Source organism: Chrysoperla carnea, chromosome 5 (genome assembly GCF_905475395.1).
Source record: "Chrysoperla carnea chromosome 5, inChrCarn1.1, whole genome shotgun sequence".
In the NCBI taxonomy this organism is placed as follows: Eukaryota; Metazoa; Arthropoda; class Insecta; order Neuroptera; family Chrysopidae; genus Chrysoperla; species Chrysoperla carnea.
In genome coordinates this window covers 67,897,551-67,920,850 of record NC_058341.1, presented here as the reverse complement: position 1 = coordinate 67,920,850, position 23,300 = coordinate 67,897,551, and the positions used below count along the sequence as shown (strand labels likewise).

General features: G+C 31.3%; 1 protein-coding gene across 4 annotated transcripts in view; it reads right to left on the bottom strand.

Annotated features, from left to right (window-relative positions):
• LOC123300790 (rho guanine nucleotide exchange factor 18) overlaps positions 1 to 23,300 on the bottom strand; it is a 104,620-nt gene that overhangs the window by 51,835 nt on the left and 29,485 nt on the right. For all 4 annotated transcript variants that reach the window (XM_044883439.1, XM_044883441.1, XM_044883437.1 and 1 more), the window contains 3 exons: positions 4,861 to 5,320; positions 2,555 to 2,794; positions 127 to 474 (listed from right to left, as the gene is read on the bottom strand). In XM_044883439.1, coding sequence (XP_044739374.1) covers positions 127 to 474; positions 2,555 to 2,794; positions 4,861 to 5,320 — 1,048 coding nt within the window. The remainder of the gene's footprint in view (positions 1 to 126; positions 475 to 2,554; positions 2,795 to 4,860; positions 5,321 to 23,300) is intronic.

The window sequence follows — 23,300 nt, the reverse complement described above, 5'->3', positions numbered from 1 at the left end:
CAAAAAAATAAAATAAAATATAGCACATTTAAAAAATTATTTCTCAAATGAAAATCATAATAAACAATATTTTTTATGCAAAAACAAAAAAATGAAAGAACACATAATTTTGAGGTAAAAACTTACACAGGTAACGTGGGTTGTGCACCAGCTAATATTGGTGGTATGTCAACAGCTAAATCGCGTACAGCAATTATAGAGGGTGTTGATACAGATTTTTGTAATGGTAATCGTGTGGGTATTAAACGTAATGCTTCCGCTTCACGACGTGCCTTTAGTTTATTACAATCAGCTTGTAGATCGGCCTCGTTTAAGGAGTGTGTTGATGCTCCACCAGCTGAGACACGTACACCACGTGTTCGTGATTGATGATGATGATGCGTACCTAATAACCGTGTTGTTCCATCCGCCACATCAATTATTGATGATTCATCCGCCTCTGATTCCATACTGCTTAAACTCATTGAAGAGCATCTACATCGAAAATGAATCAATTAAAATTTATTGATTTCTGATTGATGAGATTGATCAAATAGTCCGTAATATATTTTTTTTACATTGTTACAAATCTAATTTTAATTAGTAGCCTAATAAGGGAATTAATTAATTTTTGAGTAATAATTTTAATTTTAAAGACAAGTGAAAACAAACAATTGACTGAGTTAATTGTTGAAATACCATGCATAGTCAGTGTTGATTTCTTTATCACATTACACATACAAACATGTGACACATACATAACTGATTATTAAGTATAGTACATATTATAAAATTTTCGCCTAAATGGCGCCCTCACGGGTAAACAGTGATGTTTACGAAAAAATGTTTCAAACAAAAGTTGTTTAATTTCTGATAAGGAACATTTTTTACATTCAAACTTTTGTTCTATCTCTAACGGTTTACAAGATGGGTTCTACGAACCCAAGACCCAATTGACTTATGTTGCTCATTTACGAACTTGACCTCACTTTTTACGTCCTGAGAACGCTGTAAAATTTTCAGCTCGATATCTTTTTTCGTTTTTGAGTTATCGTGTCCACAGGCGGACGGACGGACGGACAACCGGAAATGGACTAATTAGGTGATTTAATGAACACCTATGACAAAATTTTTTTCCTAGCATCATTATTTTTAAGCGTTACAAACTTGGGACTAAACTTAATATACTATGTATATTTCATATATACATGGTATAATAAGCACAATATCTTATATTATATTCAAACATAATACTAGAATTAAAAGGTGCATAGATCAAAATTTACATTTAACTTGGTGCCGCTAGAAAGTTTGGCCATTGCTATTGGCCAAATAAGATAATTATTGGAATCTATTTCTGAGGTGATATTTGAAAATATTAAACCTTTCAACAAAATAAGCCAAAAAAGTTTCCTCGGGGGTTTTCGACGTCACTGATCATGTTTCCGAAGTTAGAATTACGATATACTCCTCTTTTCCAAACATTGCTGTTTTGGACCTGCGGGGCAAGTTATCCTAAGAGAGGAGGAGTATATCGAAATTCCGACTTCGAAACTGTGATCAGTGACCCCAAAAACTCCCGAGTATTCTTTTTTGGACGATTTTGTTGAATATTTACGGAATTTTGTTGTTTTGGATCAGCGGGAGTGAATTACTTCAAGAAGAGGTATTAAATCGGAATTCTGACTTCGGAATAGTGATCAGCCCATTTTGTATAATGTTTAGAGAATATTGCTGTTTTGGATCTGCGGGACTCGAATTACTCCAGGATGGGGGGAGTATATTAGAATCCTTGCTTCGGAATCGTAATCAGCGACCTCAAAAACCCCTAGTATACCTTTTTGGTTCATTTTTCGAATATTTACATCATGCTGCTGATTTGGATAAGCAGAGGGCGAATTACCCCAGGAAGTGATAGAATATCAGAATTCTGGCTTCGGAATCGTAATCAGTCCCCGAATATCTCCGAGTTTACTTTTAGGGCCCATTTTTTTAAATATTTTAGTTTTAAAATTTTTAAGTATCACCTCGGAAATTAATTGCTCAGCAATGACCAAACTTTCTTTTCAAAAGTTAGATGTAGATTTTGATCTTTGCACCTTCCTGAACATTAAACAAAAATTGGCCTGATAAGTCGAGGTACAAAAAAATTCTTATTGAAATGTTAAAATGGCACGACTATACAGCTAGTGTTCAAAAAAGTTTCTAATAGAGAATCAATGTTAAATATTATTTACTATAACACTATACATACATCTGTCCGGCACTGAATCGGCTCAGTGGTCGTGCGAGTTAAACATAATCGTCTTTAAAATATTCAGCTACTGACTATATATTAATATTAATTATTACGTATGTTGAATTCATTCACACACTAAAGATGTAAAAATCCATGTACGTATTTTTATTATAGTAAATAAAATCATCGATAAATACATCGATTCTCAATTAGCAATGCTTTCTAAGACAATGTATATATACTATGGTAAAAATAAACATGGGGAAAAGGACATCGAATAAACTAAATAATCATATCCTAATTCTGATGATTAACACACATGAGAATCATTATTACCTTCTAGTTCTTTCATGTTTCTTATCTTTTCCTGTCAGATCTTCTAATGCAGTCCATGATCTCCTCCGTACAGTATCTGCTTCTAAACCATGATATAACATCCATTCGGCACTACCCTTTCGAGAAGCGGTATGATGTGATGGAGATGATCCTAAACTACCTTGATGATTTAAGTCAATATCTCCAAATGCTTCATTTAACGACGGACATGATGCACTCATACGTGAACATGCTGCAAGCCTAGGGAAAATTATAAATTAAAGATCTCTTTCTTATTTTAAACAATTCAAATATTTAAGGGTAAGTTATTGCGTTGTTTATAACTATATGTAATATGTACTTAGATTATGACAAATTTTAACTTCTTCTTATTTGCAAAAATGGTAGAATAGAAACTATTGTAGCCGTAAGAAAATTTAGTTTCTAGAGGTAGTAGATTCAAAAAGTGAAATTCTGAAATAGTCTTTTATAATACACGAATATCCTAAAATGAGCTGGCGGAACAAATGAATGTAAACCTGATATGGGTATCGGTACACAGGGACATTCCAGTGAATTGTGAAGTCTAAAAACGTTACCCTTGGAAGGTTCAGACTCAAAAACTACGAGTTCAGATCCGTTGAGTTTTCGAAAAAATTCTTGGTATATTTATTAGAATTATTTTAATCCTTTAAAATTTTGCTCTATTTTTATAATACTCGAATGTATACAGGGTGGACCCTTTTAATCTATTATAGCTAGTAACTAACATCATGTTCTGACATCAGATTGGATCCAGCGGCGTACCGAGCTTAACTCGCACCCGGGGCACAATACCTTTTTAGCGCCCCTCCCATTTGAAAACCATATCATATTATATGTAAAATATACTCGCAAATTAATAAAGTAAAATAAAAAAGTTATAGGCTCAATCTAGGCTTTAAATTTGAGACAAAAATGTAGTTGAGAAAACAAGGCTAGATTTTGAAATGTATATGTTCATTTAGAATTAGTTCAAAAGATACCTATTATTTATCTCTAGACAATTCTCCGGGCATTTTGCGGCGTCTACTTACACGTATTGTTGTATCAATATCCCATTTTTCACAAAGAGAGTTCGCTTTTTCAATTGCCTCTTCACAGAGCTTGTCTCGAATTTTGGCTAGTTTAGTCGCTAATGATTCACGATCATATCTAACATATTATTTTATCAGACAAATCAAGAAAGGAGATAATTTATGTAACCACACAACGTAAATGGCATAAAGAAGTGCTGACAGACACAGGTCGAGTCACTCCTGTCAGTAGAAAAGATGTGCCATTTCTATTATGAATAAATTATTACAGTTTGATTTATGATTTAGACTATTAGTGTTCCTTTTTTTTCTTTTTATTTACGTATTAACATTTACTACATTACACTGGCACTAAATTTAAAATATATTTTCCAGAAATTAATTATTATAAAAATTATTCAGCAATTTTTTTATTTTGTGGATCATTTGGCGCTCTTTGTTAGTAGAGCTCGAGGCATGATACACTGCCTTGCCCCCCTTGCTACTCCAATAGGCCCCACTAGGATCTAGTCAACCTAGATTATAAAGGGTAAGAAATAGAATAACACTTTAAATTAGAAAGTTGATATTGATAAAAAAACTATATTTTATCTAAAATCGTTAGCTTTCGGAGGAAATACGACTTAAAAATATGTCTTTATTGCATTTAATAGAAAGAAAATACGCTAGCTTTAGAAAAATGTTTTACACAAAAGTTATAACTTGTAAGCTCAGGTAAATTTTCAAGATTATTTGAAGATCAAGGTCAAATGACTTTGAAACCAGAATTGTAGGTCAAAGTCATGGACACAGGCGAATGTCCTCTCTTTATTATTGCCCTTGCGACTTTTGGCTGAAGGATTTTTGTGCAGCTAGCGCGTTTTCTTTTGATTAAATGAAATAATGACATATAAGTCGCACTTCCTCAGAAAGCTAACGATTTAAAAAAAAAAGTTATTTTTTTATGAGGATCAAAATTCTAATTTGAAGTGTTATTCTATTTCTTACCTTTTAGGATTTAAATTGAGTATTAAAGCAACTCGGAGAACTAGGCCCAATTTGATGTCAGAACATGATGTCCTCCATCAAACCCTACTATTTTACTAACTTATTTTTTTATTGGTTAACTACAAAACGAACTATTAGCCATAATATATTAAAATGGCCCATCCTGAATAAAAATATTCGAAAAACTGCTCGAATAACTTCCAAATCCTAGATATCAAGAATAAATTCCTAAATTTATGAACTGTTTATATTAGATTTATTTACCTTAAAACGTCTGGATTTAAGGCTTGCACCGATTGATCACGCATCTGTTGAATAGTATCATGAATTTCATGGAGCTGCCGTAATGTATCCTCTAAGACAGGATAATGTTTGGCGGCTGGTGAATGTGGTGTAACACTGATTGTTGGTACTAAGGGTTGTGCGTTAACTCCAACGCCTCCACCACCTGGTCCACTTCCAACCGATCCACTGATCGATGGACATCGTTGTGGCTGTTGCTGTGATTGTTGCATATTGTTGTATGAATTGTTAATAATGTGATTGGTATGATTATTGAGAGTTGTAGTATTTGGTGAGTCAGCCACCAAATCACTAGCTTCCAGTATATTAATTTGTGGTGGATGATGGTTATTGTTAATTGTGTTGGGTGCTTGTTGACCGTCACCACCACCTGATAGGTAATCAGTGATGACGTCTTCTTCGCTATCTGCGCCACACTCATCTGTATTTACAAAAAAAAGAAGTTATTAATTAAATTAATCCTTTAATTAATGTAACATTTCATGCATACGAGGAGAATTTTTAGATTTTTGAGTTTTTGGTATAGGTATAGTATTTTGTAATTTTTAGTTTACGGAGTGTATCAAAACCACTGCATACATAGAACGGCGATTTTTTTACTACTGAAATATCAATCAAAAATATTTTTGCCCAATGAAGCTGGTTAAAAGCGGTTTTAAATAACTGACCTTTGCTCACTTTTATTTCAATTATTTTAACTAATTAAAGTTAATATTCATTAAAAAACTATAACGTAATTATCTTTTTCGTTATTTTACTGTCAATTTTTAAGTATCAGTTTCATTCTATCAGTTATAATACCAAACCTTTCTAATAAACAATTTCGCGATATTAAATAAGTAAGTAGTTTTATTTCCATTCGAAACAATTAAAATCAAATTTAACTGACTCTCTAGCGAGGCTACATACCAAAACAACTCGGCCATTACAACTCCGGTAAAACAATTTGGTACAAAAAATCATTACAAAAACGACTCCTGCTTGGTTTAGTAAATGAACGCAATCACAGTGTTCATCGAAAGTCTAAAAAACCCGTAGACCCGTGCCAACTCCAACTCGACCCCATTAAAGGCATAGCCAACCCGTGGATCTGAATTAGAATTGTAATGACGGAGTTGTTTTGGCCAGAGTTATGAAATAACGAGTTATTCAAGAAGGTTCCTCTCTATTGGTTAAAACTAGTTTTGACTAGAAGTGTCAGTCAAAACCACTTGTGACTGCAAATTTACAGTCTAAAGCACTATTAACCAGTGATTTTCAGGCAAAACTACTATTGACCAACTTGTGAAATCAAAAGTACTTTTGTCTGTTTTTTTCCAGATAAAAATACTTTTGACTGTGACATATACAAATTTATTTACACGTGGGGCCATTTTAATCTATTTCAATATCTCGCAGGAGACATCACCTATTAAAAAATGATCTCAACAAAAATTGAAGAGTTTGATGGGGGACATCATGTTCTGACATCAGATTGGATCTAGTTCTTCAGATTTCTTTAATAGCCAAGTTAGGTAAGAGATAGAATAACACTTTAAATTAGAAAGCTGATACTAACATTTTTCATCTAAACAATTTTTTTGGAAATCGTCAGCTTTCAAATGCGACTTAAAAATATGTCAATATTGCATTTAATCGAAAAAAAAAACACGCTAACTACGGCAAAATGCTTTAGCTTCATCCACGTTTTATCCATGAATTTGACCTACAATTATCGACAAACTTAAAAAGTATTTTCTTTCGATTAAATGCAATAATGACATATTTTTGCAGGTCATTTTTCACTGGCGAGATATTCAGATGCCTAGAATAAAATGGCCACTCTGTATATATTTATAAATGTATTGCTACCACGGCTGACATCTAAACATTATTATCGAATAATTTATAAAAATTAAAATAATAAAGGATGAGAAACAGCATAGTACAATTAAAACAAACTGTAAAAAAAAATTTTAACAAAAAGAAAACCTACTTCAAAAGAAAAACTTTTCCAAAACAAATTAATATGCACTAAAAAGTAAAAAAATAACGATAATATAATGTAGTTAAAATTATTGTTATTTTTGGAGTCGGTGTCAGCCAAGGAAACAACTCAGTTTGCTCAGAACAGTTTGCTAAATTAGCTTGGCTGACACCGACTTCAAAAATAACAATAATTTTAACTACATTATATTATCGTTATTTTTGTACTTTGTAGTGCATATTAATTTGTTTTGGAAAGGCTCTTCTTTTGAAGTCGGTTTTCTTTTTGTTACAAATTTTTTATTTTGTGATTTTTAGTGAATCTGAAGTACACTAACTAATTTGTCACTAAAAAAAGAATGCAAATTTAAGACTTTTATGGTTTTCTCATGGATGCCGTTGTCAGAACTGGACCAAAAATGGGACAACACGGGAAGCATTAGCTTTCAAATAGATAAAGAATCATCAAAATCGGTTACCCTAGTCGAAAGTTCTGAGGTAACACATATAAAAAAATACAGTCGAATTGATAACCTCCTCCTTTTTTGTTTGAAGTCGGTTAAAAAATGTAAGTAATAAGTAATGACGATGCAGTTATTACACGTGATATACCACGTAACGTTTTTTTTTTGACGTAAAGAATCTGAATAGGAAACGCCTACTTTTTTTTTACTGCTCAATTAAAATATAATAAATTTTCGCTCGCTGTGTGTAATAAACAATTCGAAATTAATTTAAATATTTATTCTATTAGAAAGATTTTTATCTATTTGCTATTTAACTTTTGTGTTTTAATAATTACGATACTTCTTTTATTCAAGTTTAGGATGCTGTAGTAATTTACAAGAATAAATAGCTAACAAAACATATTGTTAAAGATTCTTTCAAAGGAAGGAGAATGCGGAGGTGATACTTATGGTGTCTCACCTCTCATCGTCTTATCCGACCCGAAAAAAGACAGTTTTTTGTACTCGAGTAACATGAGGCATCCAGACGGAGAAAGCTACTGCAGCAGCGATTGCCATTTTCGATGTCAGAAATATCAATGTGACACTTGAAATTGTAAAGTAAGGTGAGGGTGTGATAGTGGTTGCTTTACCTCGGCTACCGTTGCGTTGGCGAGTATAGTGTTTAAAATCCAGCTTAAAAGACGATAGCAGAAAAAATAATGGATAGATAATATATGTATTCCAGAATCCAATAATGATCTCAACTACGGCCATATAGATTATTTTAAGATGGACAAATTTTTTGATAAGAATTTTTTCGTGAAAATTTTTTCCCAGATAATGATAATCTATATTCCAATAAATATATTTAGAAATACACTAACTTGAATATCTTCTCTGTCTAGTATTCTTGTTTCGGACCTTGAGTGTAAACATAGAAGCTTTTTTAACCGACTTCAAAAAAAAGGAGCATGTTCTCAACTCGACTGTATTTTTAAACATTCAGGTTGCACATAAAACTAAAATTATTAAATGGACACATGATCCTGTACGGAGCAAATTCGCAGAAAATGTAACGACACTTGATCGAAAGTCTAATAAAAGTATTTTTAAGATCTGTGAATGTTTATTGTATCATGAAATAACAATATAATTTGATTTAAATATCACGCTAAGCTATATAATATACAGGGTTATTTTTAAATAGTTTCCACGCTTATATTTCGTAAATGGAAAAACATGTGTTGAGTAATTTTTAGGGGGAATGAAAACATAATACATATTTACTTTTTTATACGGGGACGCCTTTTACTCAAACAAGGGTTAACTAACATTTTTTTAATATACAACAAACATTTTTATATCTGATTTATGTTGTTTGCCGCAATAAAGCAACTTTAAATTGAAAATTTTTTTCAAATAAAAGTTGCTTCGGATTTCTAGTATTTATCGGATAACTTACCACCAAGAAAATTTTAAACAATCAAATTCTCAAAATAATAATTTCTTTTACTGATTCTTTTTTTTCATTTCATCAAATTTTCAACTTTTGTCTAAGAACTATTGTTTCAATTTCTAATCTTCAAAAATCGTAAAATCAAGTATCGAAAATTAAGCCCTAGGAAAAAAATTTTTCAAACATAAGTTGCGTTTTTTGCAAATAACAAAATATGTAGTTTCTTTTAAAGTAGTACGATTCGAGTGCTAAGACAATTTTAAACTTACGGTTGAAATTATTTGTACCTTATTTTCAACTTTGATAATGCAATTTCTTATAATTTCATGAATGTTGACGAAAAATAAGAATACAATTTTTCAATATCTGCTTTGGTTTTCGAAATATCGAAAGCTAAATAATCAAAATTTTTAATTTTCGATATTTTGAAACCTACTCCATATATCGAAAAATTTTATTATTACTTTTCGTCTTATATTGTCTTGGTGTTAACCCCCCCCCCCCCCCCCCCTCCTGCAATTTTCAGAATTGATTTAGACTTAGTCCTACGTCATATAAAAAAGTAAAATCTTTTATCGAAAATTGCACTGGTATATCCTTAAAAAAAACACAAGTGACACCTGTTTGACTATGAAAACGTCCTCGTATAAGAACATTTAATAATGTATTTTCATTCCTCTTAAAAATGAGCAGATACGTATTTTCGCGTATTATAATTTCTCATAACGTTTCCTAAATATAAGGTCGGAAACTTAAAAAAAAATCATCCTGTATAATAATTCATTCAAGATACATAGTACATCAAGTTTTGTATAATAATCGTGTCAGTAATAATCGGTCGTGGGAGTTAACTGTTTATTGTATTTCTTCTTATTTAACCAAGATTTACTTCTTTGCAATTTTTTCCTCTGTATACGTAGTAATATAGAGGTAATGAATGCAAGTATTCTCAAAAGAATAAATAAGAACTCTTTTGAATTAAATTTCTATTTTTGTAAACATTGTAAATAAATTAAATTCAATGATTCGAATTTTAATAATAGATATTGAAATTGAAAAATAAATAACAGTTTAAAAAACTAAAAAATACGCTTTTGTAACAAGCTGAACTAAAAGGTAGAAAATAATTTCTGTAAATTCAAAAAAATCATTTTATCGCAGAAAAGCGTGGGGTGCTAAATTTCAATTATTGTAAATATTTTATAGACAGATATTGGTAAAAGTAAAGCCGTTATAAAATATCTTAAAAAGCACCCCACGCTTTCTTATGATAAAATGATTTTTTGAATTTACAAAAATTATTTTCTATTTTTTATTTCAGCTAGTTACAAAAGCATGTTTTTTAGTTTTTTAAAGTATCATTAATTATATTGTGTTTTTTTTTATAAGTTTTTTAGAAAAATTCAGTATAAATACGGTGGGAGCGCAAATAAATGTATATTTTTCAGATATGGAAATCGTTATTCCTGAAAATGCTGATAAGAATAATCAAATAAGCTTATTGAATTATTGTATTGCAATCGGTCCTGGATAAGTATGCCTTTCGAGTTCATCCGACGTTTTGAAGGGGATCAAAATTGTACAAAAGTTTCGGTTACACACTAACATACAAGCAGGCATAAGCGTGTTAATTATTGAACACGTTTTAATTTTTTACTTGTAATTTTAATATTTTAAGTGTTAAAATCAGGTTATAAAATACTCGAATATCATTGTAATAAAAGTATCACGTGATCCACACTCATTGGCTAAACGTCATAATTTGGCCGATTGGTCGACGTCATAATTTGGTAGATACTGGGAACTAGGAATGTATAATTGTGCATGCACCAAAACGCCAATGTGTAGGCCGTAACCAAATTAGCAACGAGCAACGATTAGCTAATTTATACTGATAATTTGGTTGTATTAAAAATAATAATAAAACAAAAGACGGGTACTCTAGCACCTATACCAAGAGTCTTTTGTCCCCTCCTTGAGAATGACCTGTCACCCGAAGATGAGACGTCTTCGAGTAGGAGACACTTTAAAAATCGGAGGAAGCTACTTCTCCACCGCGATATCTCCCAGGATAGATGGATCCAAGGTTTCGGACCCAAACATTCTGAATCTTACGTCCTGCAGATTTTCGCAGTTGCAAATAACATGTATGGAGATTTAGTCATCCTCCATACAGGCTCTACAAGTGGAATCATTAGAGATCCGCATATTGTGAAGGTGATAGTTCAATCGACAGTGCCCTGTCAAGAGTCCCACCACCTTTCTCAACTGTGCTCTAGTAATTTTCAGGCGAGCACAGTCGAATGGCTTAGCTGTGGTTTGTTTGGCCTTACACGCTTAGGTGAAAGTGGAGTTTGGCACGATTCCTCTCATACAAATGAGTCTGCTACTTCATTCTCTTTAACGTCCGAATGACCCAATATAATAAACAAATTTATTTAGGAAATTAGGGAAAAATCTTAATTTAATAGAGAATTAGGGAAAAATCTAAATTTAATGGTTTACCACCCAAAAACGTGATAGTGACCCTAACAATGCTATGTTAATTATCCCTATTATGGAATAAAATTATAAATTCTTCCCGATTTTTAGGTTAACTTTTCATCTTAAATATTTAAGTATTTCGATTACAATATACTCCATCATCAATACGGTGAAAGTGTCAACAAATTAGCGATTAGTATAACATACTGACAGGACAAAAATTACGATTCATGAAATCTGCATGCTTTTCAAAAATTCTTACTAGTGTGATCAAATTAACTTTTTGAATAATTTAATTCTGAGTTCGGAGAAAAAAATTGATTTTAGTAGATCATTATGATACAAATTGAAGAAACTAAAATCTAACATTTTTTGATGGTCGGAAGGGGTCCAAAAAAAATGGTAAAGTGGCCTAATCCGGTCTTTCGCGTCAGACCCCGTCGGATTGATTTAAAAATAAAAAAGTGTTTAATAAGCTTACGCGCCGTAAAAAGGCGAAAAGAATGAGCTGAGAATGAACCCGATTGGTCCATCGATGTCCCCACAAATTGCAAAAAACCATTGATTTTGCTCAAAATTTCAAAACTTCATAGCTCTTGTTGTTTTAAAGATTCAAAGCTGAGATTTAAATGGATTGTAGCTTTTGTACCCATGAAGTATCACACACAATTTCAGCAAGATCGAATATATACTTTTTGCAAACCGCAGCTAAATGCAAAAAACAGGGCTTTTGTAAAATGGCCCTAAAAAAGTTGTGGTGCTGTAATGCGCTAATTTTTTACGCGATCATATGCTTCAATAGTTAAAGTAATACCTACTAAAGTGTCAACCTCTCATCTTAAGTAAAAGTTACTAAAATATTAATTTTAAATTACTATTATTTTAAATTATAACATTAAAAACAGGATGGAAGTAATGGGAGCAATTATTAAGAGACAGAAGTTATGTGACATTATAGTCTTAATAATTGCTCCCACACACACTTTTTCATTTTTAACTCAATCCAACGGTGTCTGACGCGAAAGACCAGATTAGGCCACTTTACCATTTTTTTGAACCCCTTCCGACCATCAAAAAATGTTAGATTTTAGTTTCCTCAATTTGTATCATAATGATCTACTAAATTCAATTTTTTTCTCCGAACTCAGAATTATCTAAAAATTGACGCCATTTTTTTTTTATTTGATCACACTATACATTTACTTTTAAATTGTAGCAAATTTCTTCTTCAAGGTAAATGAACTATTGCTTTTGTACCGTGTTAAAGATAATCAATTTTACTTAGTTATCATCTGGGCTTTTGTTTGCTAATAAAAATAAATCGTTAGTTTAATTACAATCGGGGCCCGTTAAAATATAGACCGATTCAAATCCCCCCAATCATGTTTAAAGTCGCTATGTAAACTACTGAACTTGTTTCTTTCTTTTCAGATTTTATTTAACGCAGTCCGATTTTTTATTTTTTTAATTATTTATTTTTTGAATGTGAACGCTAAAATTGGCCGTCTCTAAATTTTTGCCGAGTATGTAGTCTACCACGGCAGCTGCATAGTCTAAATGTTAAGAATGAGAAAAATAAAACTGTCACATCACGAAATAACTTTAAAGAAAATTTTTAGTACCAATTCCGTTCGCGGTATATCGAGGGTATCGGGTTCGATTCCCGCCATCACAACAAAAATTAATTTAATTAATAGTTGTGATGTGGTATATGCATGAAGGAAGTGCACCCAGCGTCTGAAAATAATTGAGGACCTGATAAAAATATCACAATGGGCTCTATAGCCTAAGTGTATCCTTCGTAGACAACCAATGCAACCTAACCTAACCTACGATTAATAATCGATTGTATTACAAATTTTATTTTGAGTCATTTCAGGATGTGATAGTTTTGTTTTAATTGTTTAACAAATCCGGCACGCGGAAGCTTCGTATATTAAATGAACAATAAGTAGTTCACTTAATATACGAAGCTCTCGCGTGCCGGATTTGTTAAACAATTATAATTACAATACTAAAGTTTTTAATTAGATTTTATTTTTAAACTATTTTGTATTTTGGGTTAACTTTAACACCCACAGAATTTTAATTGATAATTGTTTCTTGTTTTAAATATAATTCAATTAGCAACAATTATTTTCCGTTGTCCATTATTTTTTGTATTTTTTTTTATTAATATAAAAAAGTCTGACAAGTTTCTAGAAAAAAAAAACTACTATTCATGTAAATTATAAATCAAATCATGAAGTTTAATCACGGGAAAATCCGGAACAGATATGAAAATAACGTTTTTTTTTACAGCGTCTCAAATTAAACGGTCAATTAAAAGCAAGTAGTTTTGAAAAAGCAAAAAATTTATGTCCGGTGTTTTCATTTTTTGTTTTTAGAATTAAACGCTAGTTTTCGAACATTTAGTGTAGGCAGTTGCTTTGGTAGACTAAATACTCGGAAAAAATTTAGGTGCGGTCTATTTTAGCGTTAACATTCAAAAAAGAAATTATTTCAAAAGTTTTGGTATATCCATGGCGAACCATTTTAATGTATTATGTCTAATAGCTCGTTTTGTAGTTAACCAATCAAAAAGGGACTTAAACAACAGTTGCATAGTTTGAGTGAGGAGGAGGAAACGATGTCACAGTCCAGCTCTTGCTATGAGGAGATGGACTCATCTGAGTTAGCCTTTCTTTAAGGACTTCTCCGACCTGAAGTCTGCTTACGTCAAAGCACACTTGCTGTTCTTAAACTGCTCCAAATGGTTCATGGAGTTCAGGGATGGACAAACCAACTTTTATGGTTTCGGGTATTTCTAACTTCATTCAATTTTCTGATTGATGGATAGCGAGTATGAACATCATATTGGGCTTAACTCAAAAATTTTTAACATTTACTCTATTAAAGTCCATTTTATTTGTCGTTGATAGATATCAATTGTCGTGAAGATAGCTTGAACAGTTTTGAATAACCTCATCTGTAACTTCGGCAAAAACCAAATTCCTTTTATCGTTTCAGGTGTAAAATTCTGCGATTTTATGATATAGCACTTACTTGAAATTCAATGAAAATGGGGAACTTGTACATGGAATATCTCGAAAACGTTGGCGAGATTTGTACCTATTGAGACATTTGTTGGCAATGGCAAGAAGAATATTTTCCCAAATTCTGGTGACATTTGACCGAAAGCCATTCTCTATATACAACAGTCGGGGTCCTTTAACCTCCTTTCCAGCTTCCGATTGAGCAGAAATTTTACATGTATATGTGAATCGGATGGGAATATGCATACTTATGGTAAACATGAACTGATTTCCCAATCGCTTTCACTATAATTTTATAGTTTTAAATTAAAAATTTAAAAAAAAAATACTTTTCAAAGAACAAGCGTTCAAGGAACATTGTGTCAAAAAGTTGAAGATAATTTTTCCTATGAATCATACTTGCGCCTCAAGTTTTTACAAGTTAAGTATGACTGATTCATAGAAAAAATTATTTTTTACTTTTTAGTACAATTAAAGGTTGTTCCTTAAAAAGTTTGTTATTTAAATTAAAAAAACCAAAAAATTGTGTTTTCAGTGAATTTTTCAAAGGACATTTGTATGCAAATATTTTTTACGAGATCCTTTATACAAATTTTCCATCTTTTGGGTGTGGTTATAAATGTATGATCCTGCGAAAATAATTTAATCCATTTTCTATAATTTTAAGCCTCGTATATGGTTTAATCCATATTCAACTGACTTTAAGTACTTTACCCAGTTGTAAAGGTTCAATTTATTTGAAATGAACAATAATATTACCTAGATAAAGTATTTTCAAATCACAAATTATTCATACACTCATTAAAAAATTTGAATACAACACATTACATTTTTATAACATATCTTTAACATCCTGATAGGAAATTCTTGTTTCACTTTGAAAAACGACATCGAAAATTTCATTCTCCAATGCTACAGTTTTCTCGAACTTTTGCATAATGATGCTAACTCTTCGGCCAATAAGACGATTAAATTGGCCGTAATCTTCCCGGAAAAATCTATACACAGTTCTTAGAGAATTTTTATAAGCAAGATAAGATAGGAAAATGGCTTTCTTTGAAACTTTTTCATACCGCCTCTAAATAAATCTTCGGATCGTTATGATCAAAAGCTTCCACAGTGAGAATATAAAAGTCACACCTTTTGTACAGAACGATCCGAAGAATATTTCAGGGGCGGTTTGAAAAAGTTTCACAGAAAGCTATTTTTGAAACGACCCACCAGGAATTTTGAAAAAGATTCTCTTATATGTTAAAGTTAGTTTAAGCACCATGGCGTCAATTTTACGCAGTACAGGTGAGAATATGAATGTCACACCTCTTAGTGTCTTACTCCCTATCAGCAAATATGTACAGCGTTTCTGGATATTAACTCTCCATAAATAGTCGAAGCGAATAACATAATTGCCGTACAAAATTGACGGGAGATCAAAAATTTTTTTAACTTCCTTTATCGAAGTTACCGGATTTATTTCTGTAAGACATTTATGTGATTCGTTTTGAATACTTATGCAGAGTGAGAATCCAGCAACATCGTACATATTTTCTAGGGCAGGGGTGAGAAACCAAGGGGGGGTGACATTTATATTCTCACCTATACTCACTTGTACCGCGCAAAACTGACGCCATGATACTTACTTTTACATATAGAAGCATCTTTTTTAACATGATTCCTGGATTTGGATTTTAGAAGTAAATCTAAAGTTTTCTAACTTCATATTTCAACAAATTTTCTGTGTGATTAGATATATCATGAAGTTATTGGTCTGACCTGAAGATCGTATTCACATGGTTGGTTTTATGTTGGAAGACAAATAAACTGCTGATGTGTTTTATATTAAAAATAGTGAGAAAAGATATGAAAATAATTTTTTTTTTGACATGAATAACAAAAGTGTAGTTAATAGAGCTAGGCTAGCTAGGCGTCCTATGCTAAGCTAGTGTTCTGCTTTGCTTGTCTAATCTTTTTTTTTATTCATTTCCACTGAATCAACAGAAAATAATAAAAAATATATATATGAAATGTTTACCTATTATTATAATACCTGGCCAGCTGGCCAACATATAGAGTGATTTAAAATTGCACGGCACTATTTTAGCTGCGGTTTATCTATATCAAAGTTTAGATTTTGTAACAAAAAGATGTTTATTCAACAATAATTTGTGTGAATTCCGAAATATACATCGGTATATTGACCAGTGTTTCACATAACCTATAAACTGGTCAATATACTGATGTATATGTAGGCATACATCCCTAATATTCTAAAAACTTGTTCAAAATAGCCGTTCGACATTCAGAACAATTACTTCTAATAAGTTGTTTCTAAATGGTCGGATCTGTGGTAGCTTCCATGATTCGATTTCTTGTAGTTTTCACATTATCGTCAAAAAGCCTCATTATTTCTATATTCCGTCCCATTGGTTAAAACATATAAGTGGAAAAATTGTGGTGCCTCCTGAATTTTCCTGCAAACCATTTCAATCGCGACCAATCACTCGCAGGTCAATTTACCCACAAATCAAATCGGGATTCCATTAGAGGCATGACCAACCCATAAAATGCCTATGAATATTAATCACAGTTAATGCAAAGATCAAAACCTCGTAGATCTGTGCTAACTCGTCTCGATTAAAGGCATTACACTGGGATACCGATACACAACTACGATAATATTATCACTATTGCCGCGGGAGAACGGCATACAGGGTGGGCCATTTTAATCTATTATGGCCAAATAGCTCTTTTTGTTATTGAACAATCAAAAAATAACTTGTACAAAAAATGCAGAGTTTGATAGAAAGTTGATCCTCAAAAAAACTAACATTTGTTTGAAAATCGAAAGTTTGCGAAGAAATGCGACTTAAAAAAATGTCATCATTGCATTTAATCGAAAGAAAACACGCTATAGCTACAGAAAAATGCTTTAATAAATTTTTCTTAAGATTATTTTTATTTTTGCAAGAAACAATTCACAAAAGTGTGGACAGAATTAACTATGGAATAATTGACTAATCTACATTTCATACTACATCTATATCTGCTCAACTCTATTCTTGCCCAAAACAGAATATTATTCTAGGATGCTACTCCATACTATATTATACATGCTTTCGTACGATGCAAAAATTTGAAGATTTTGGGCATTGGACACACGCGAACAGGCTACATATAGTTGGCTATGAGAAAAGCATGGTTTTTCCAAATGCATCTCTTACTTGCAATGTTTGTCCTTGCGCTTTGCTAATGGTAACTGCAAAACTAAGCTTGATTGGAAATTTAACTCGTTTGAATTGAAACGGTAGTTCAGTGGGGATAATAAGCTTTTGTTCTAAATTTGAAAAATTGTTTTATGTGTTACATTAGTATCTGATTTACACCAAGAAAGTATTATTTAAAAAGAAACAAAACTATTTACCTTATGTATTTTACATTTTAAAAAACCAAATTCAAATTTAGTACTAAAACAAAAGTTTTAGTACTAAAAAGTACTAAAAGTAAAGTGTAATGGCGTCCTGTATGATGTCACTTCATGACAAGTATTTGCAAGTTATATGTGTTTGTATTTGTACGCTTACATAGTCTTTCATATGATGTGACGTAGTACCTTATCTAAAAATATTAATGATCCTAAAATTTTATTAAAATTAATTTTGTGTTTTGTTAACTACATATCATGTTTAATCAATAGAAACTTTTATTCAACCCATTTATTCTTAGTGGACAAAAGCCTATTGTAATTCGTTAAAATAGTGTCAACAAGTAATTTCTCCCCAAATTATGTGTGATCGAAATTATAGACATCAAATAAACAGTTTTCATTTTTTTTTTTTATGTAAAAAGTATGTCTGATAACCTTGATTGAAGAGATTTCCAAAAACTGTATCTCCTTCACCCTGTTTTATGAAATGTCAAAAAAAATAGATTTCATTAATTAATTTATTTGTTTAGTTGTATTTTAATAAATTAAAGCTCATGTGTTATTCTGATGTATGAGCTATATTATTGTCAAGTTTCATTCCAATTCATTCAGTAGTTTCCTTATTTTCACATTTATAATATATAGGGATAGGGATAAATATTTGATAAATATAAAAAAAATGTATGCGTCAGTCCAAAACTAACAGCGTCAAAAGTGAAACTTTTTATGTAATTCAAAAACTGTCAATGAGTGTACAAAAAAATACATTGCAGCAAAGAAAAATTGACTGGAAATTATAATAAAAATGATTTATAATAAAAATCAAGAAAAATCTACAGACTATCCCGAATTAATTACTACGGAAGTTTCACTCGTACGTACTATTATTTACATATACATAAAACTATATACATATACGTACAAGTGAAACTTCCGTAGTAATTAATTCGGGATAGTCTGTAGATTTTTCTTGATTTTTATTATAAATCGTTTTTATTATAATTTCCAGTCAATTTTTCTTCGCTGCAATGTATTTTTTTGTACACTCATTGACAGTTTTTGAATTACATAAAAAGTTTCACTTTTGACGCTGTTAGTTTTGGACTGACGCATACATTTTTTGTATCTTCATTGACAATAACTGAGAATAAAAACAATATACAGATAACAACAAATAATAGATATACAGATAACAACAAATAATAGAGAATAAAAACAATATACAGAAAACAATATATACAGATAACATTTAATAAATAAATAAAGATCGACATATAAGATTTAAATGTAAGTAGGTTTGAACTATCCTTGTTTAATAAAAACGCTAGTGTCCCATAAAAAGTTTCACTTTAATAACATTTAATAAATAAAGATCGACATATAAGATTTAAATGTAAGTAGGTTTGAACTATCCTTGTTTAATAAATAAATGGTATATGTACAGTTATCAAGTCCCACGGCCTCTCTCACTCTGCTGGAGTAAATGGTAATAAGAAAGAGACAAGGAGTTTAACAGTTTTGTTAGCTCTACGAGTTAACTCTCATGACAAAACGTCCCATAAAAAGTCTCACTTTAAAAAATTGTTTCTGAGAACCTTATGACCATTAACCTCACTTTAAGAATTATTTGACACTTGATTTAACAGCCAAATTTTTAAGATTGTGGAGATTAATATTTTGGATACACAAGTTAATTTAGAGAAACTTTTTTTCATTTGTAAAACTTTTCGATTATTTTTAATAGCAAATATAAAATAATCGAATTTTTTAGACCTTCTCTCTTATCACCTCCAAATAAGTAATAATATTCAATTATGGTTTTAAAGGTTTATTAAGCCGGAAACGGCTTTTTGATTTTGAAACTGATTAACATTCGACTTGACAAAAATTAATTTTTAATTTTCTGTATCGCGGTAAATAATTATTTTCAGATCTATGTTTTGATCCTGGACCCTCTCTTGAGACAGATGTCCCATGGATTTAAAAAGGATCAATAGTTTGTCAGATGAATGTTGCAAATCTAGTTCAAACTGTTTATTACCCCCGACTTAAAAAAAGGGGTGTTACAAGTTTGACCGCTATGTATGTGTGTCTGTGTGTTTGTCTGTCTGTGGCATCGTAGTGCCTAAACGGATAAACCGATTTCAATTTTTTTGGTTTCATTCCGTTTTCGAAAAAATTAAAAAATTAGCGATGATCTTCAATATCGATTCAGTTTGGAAAAAGCATGACGAATAATTTTAACATATAAAAAATTACTATGAAAATAAATGGTCAAATAAACCTGAATCAATTCATTTTTACCCCCGAACTAAAAAAAGGAATGTTATAAGTTTGACCGCTATGTGTGTGTATCTGTGGGTTTGTCTGTCTATGGCAATGCGTTCTTAGCTATGTTTCAAGTGCGAGCTTAGAGTTCCGTTCCGTTCAAAATCAATTCAGTTTGGAAAAAACATAAATAATTTTAACATATAAATAATTACTATGGAAATGAATGGGCAAGTAAACCTGGCTCAATTTATTTCGAAAAGTGATATGATAAAATAATTAGGTAATTCAAAACAATAATTCAAAAGAACAAAGTCATTTCAAATATTTCAATTTCAATTAAAATATTTCCAAAAATTTTTCCCAAAAAATGATAGCTTTCTAAATATCCTTTCATCTCATTTGATGCCCTTGACCATCATTTTGATATTGATTTAAGAAACAGTGCTATTCGCACCGTGTGTGGATTTTATTGGAGGCGTTTCCATAGTAACGATACACTACTTTAATTATAGAATTGTATGGATGCATATATAATTGTATGGAATGCATTTATGACTTACTATGTGAAATTTAATATTATTGTCTCACTTTAAATAAATAATAATGATAATTTACATTTAAACAAGTGAAAACAAACAATTGACTGAGTTACTTGTTGAAATACCATGCATAGTCAGTGTTGATTTCTTTATCATATTACACATACAAACATGTGACACATACATAACTGATAATCAAGTATAGTACTTATTATAAAATTTCCGCCTAATTGGCGCCCTCACCGGTAAACAGTGATGTTTACGAAAAAATGTTTCAAACAAAAGTTGTTTAATTTTTGATAAGGAACATTTTTTAAATTTAAACTTTTGTTCTACCACTAACGGTTTACAAGATGAGTCCTACGGACCCAAGACCCAATTGACCTATGATGCTCATTTACGAACTTGACCTCACTTTTTACGTACGCTAAAAATTTCAGCTCGATATATTTTTTCGTTTTTGAGTTATCGTGTCCACAGATGGACGGGCGGACAACCGGAAATGGACTAATTAGGTGATTTTATGAACACCTATGACAAAATTTTTTTCCTCTAGCATCATTATTTTTAAGCGTTACAAACTTGGGACTAAACTTAATATACTATGTATATTTCATATATGCATGGTATAAAAATAATATTTATGCAATTTGATTTCTTATTTTCACAATTTTTTATGCATTAAGTTTAATTAATTCGTGTTTTACAATAATTTTAATTTGACATTCATTATAACATTAACATGTAAAGAATTGCAAATTAGTCATAGCAGCCTCCTTTATCGCCAAAATTTTTCACTGGAAGCGCTGGCATCAATTTTATTGTCCTTACCATCACTACGCACACAACGAATAAGTTTAAAGCGTATATCTATGCGTCTATGTGTTTCTCAGGGGCATCGTAACCCCTAAACGGTCGAAACGACTTGATTGCGAACATTTTATAGCTAAGTTTTCAAAAATCGGTTTACAAGGAATAAATCGCATTTGTCGGGGTTTTTTTTTTAAATTTTGAAAATTTAACTTGTTGTTAAAATCGTTTTTGAATTACACAAGATGTTCTTAAGTTAGCGAAAAAAATAGAAACCATAAATTCCTTACAAAAATCTAAAACTAGATTCATTTGGCATTTTTTGACTAGCTAACGATTAAGCTTAATTATCGTTTTTATATGATATACTTTGGTATATACGAAATATAACATAGTATATTAATTTTAATCCAAGTTTGTAACGCTAAAAAATATTGATGATATAAACAAAGTTTTGACACATGTGCTCATAAAATCACCTACTTAATTTATTTCCGGCTGTCCGCCTGTTTGGAAACACGTTTCTCAAAAATTAAAAGACATATCGACCTGAAATAAACATACATAGATACAAAACATGTATACTTGATAGTTGATACAATATAATACTATACACAATACTATATAATGTTCGAACCTAATTTGCACCCTTACGGGTACCAGTGAAGTTTACGAAAAAATATTTAAAGGAAAAGTTATTTCTTTTTTTATAAGCAAAATTTTTTTACATTCAAACTTTTGTTCTATCTCTAACGGTTTACAAGACCTTGACCTCAACCTCACTTTTTAATTTCAACCTCACTGATTTACGACCTTAACCTCACTTTTTACGTTTTAAGCACGCTATATAAATTAAAGATTGATATATCCTTTCGTTTTTGAGTTATCATGTTTACGGATAGACAGGCAGACAAACAATCGGAAATGGACTAATTATGTGATCACCTTTACCAAAGTTTTGTTCGCAGTATCAATATTTTTAAGTATTACAAACTTGGGACTAAACTTAGTATACCTTGATATATTTCATATATATACGGTATAAAAATGATGGGAGCCAAATGGACACCTCTGGATCTTCTGCAGCAGTCTACGTTCGAGGTAATTTTCTCTGACTCAAGTTTTGGGAGGTTATTTCGGCTTTTCGGATGTTTGGTTTTAGCGGTAGTTGCAGATTTGCTGATATAGACGCGATTTTTAATAAAATCACACAAAAAGAAATTCATTTCCGTATTCTTGACTGAACCTGCTACGATGATGCGCACACCTTACCCTATCACCAATGCTTACCGTTTTCTCGAACTTTTGCACATTGCTGCGAATCGTTCGCTCACTAAATCTCCCATAAAAGTTTATACATAGTTCTTACAGAATTGTTATTTCGACAGAGAACGAATTGAGCGTTAGTTAAACGATTCATATTATAAATGGAATATTTAAAACTAACATTTGACTTTTGAAACAAGCGAAAGTATACACTTCTGGCTTCTCCTCACGCTCTTTTTAGGGTTCCGCAACCGAAGGGAAACCATCGAGACCCTATTACAAAGACTCCGATGTGTGTCTGTCATTACTACATCATAAAAAAAAAAGTAAAGAAAGATAGTCACTCTTACATAGACAGCAAAAGTTAATTTTTTTCATGTTTAAACTTTTGTTCTATCTCTAAGGTTTACAAGATGGGTCCTACGGATCCAGATCCAGTAGAACTATGTTGCTCATTTAAGATCTCTACCTGAATTTTTACGTCCTAAGCACGCTATAAAAGTTTCAGCTTGATATCACTTTTCGTTTTTGAGTTTTCGTGCTTACGGGCAGACAAGTAAGGGGATTTTATGAGAAACACCTTTACCAAAATTTTGTTCGTAACGTCAATATTTTTAAGCGTTAGAAACTTGGGACTAAACTTAGTATACCTTATTATATATTTCATATATACATGGTATAAAAAGTACATAGTTGTGTATATAA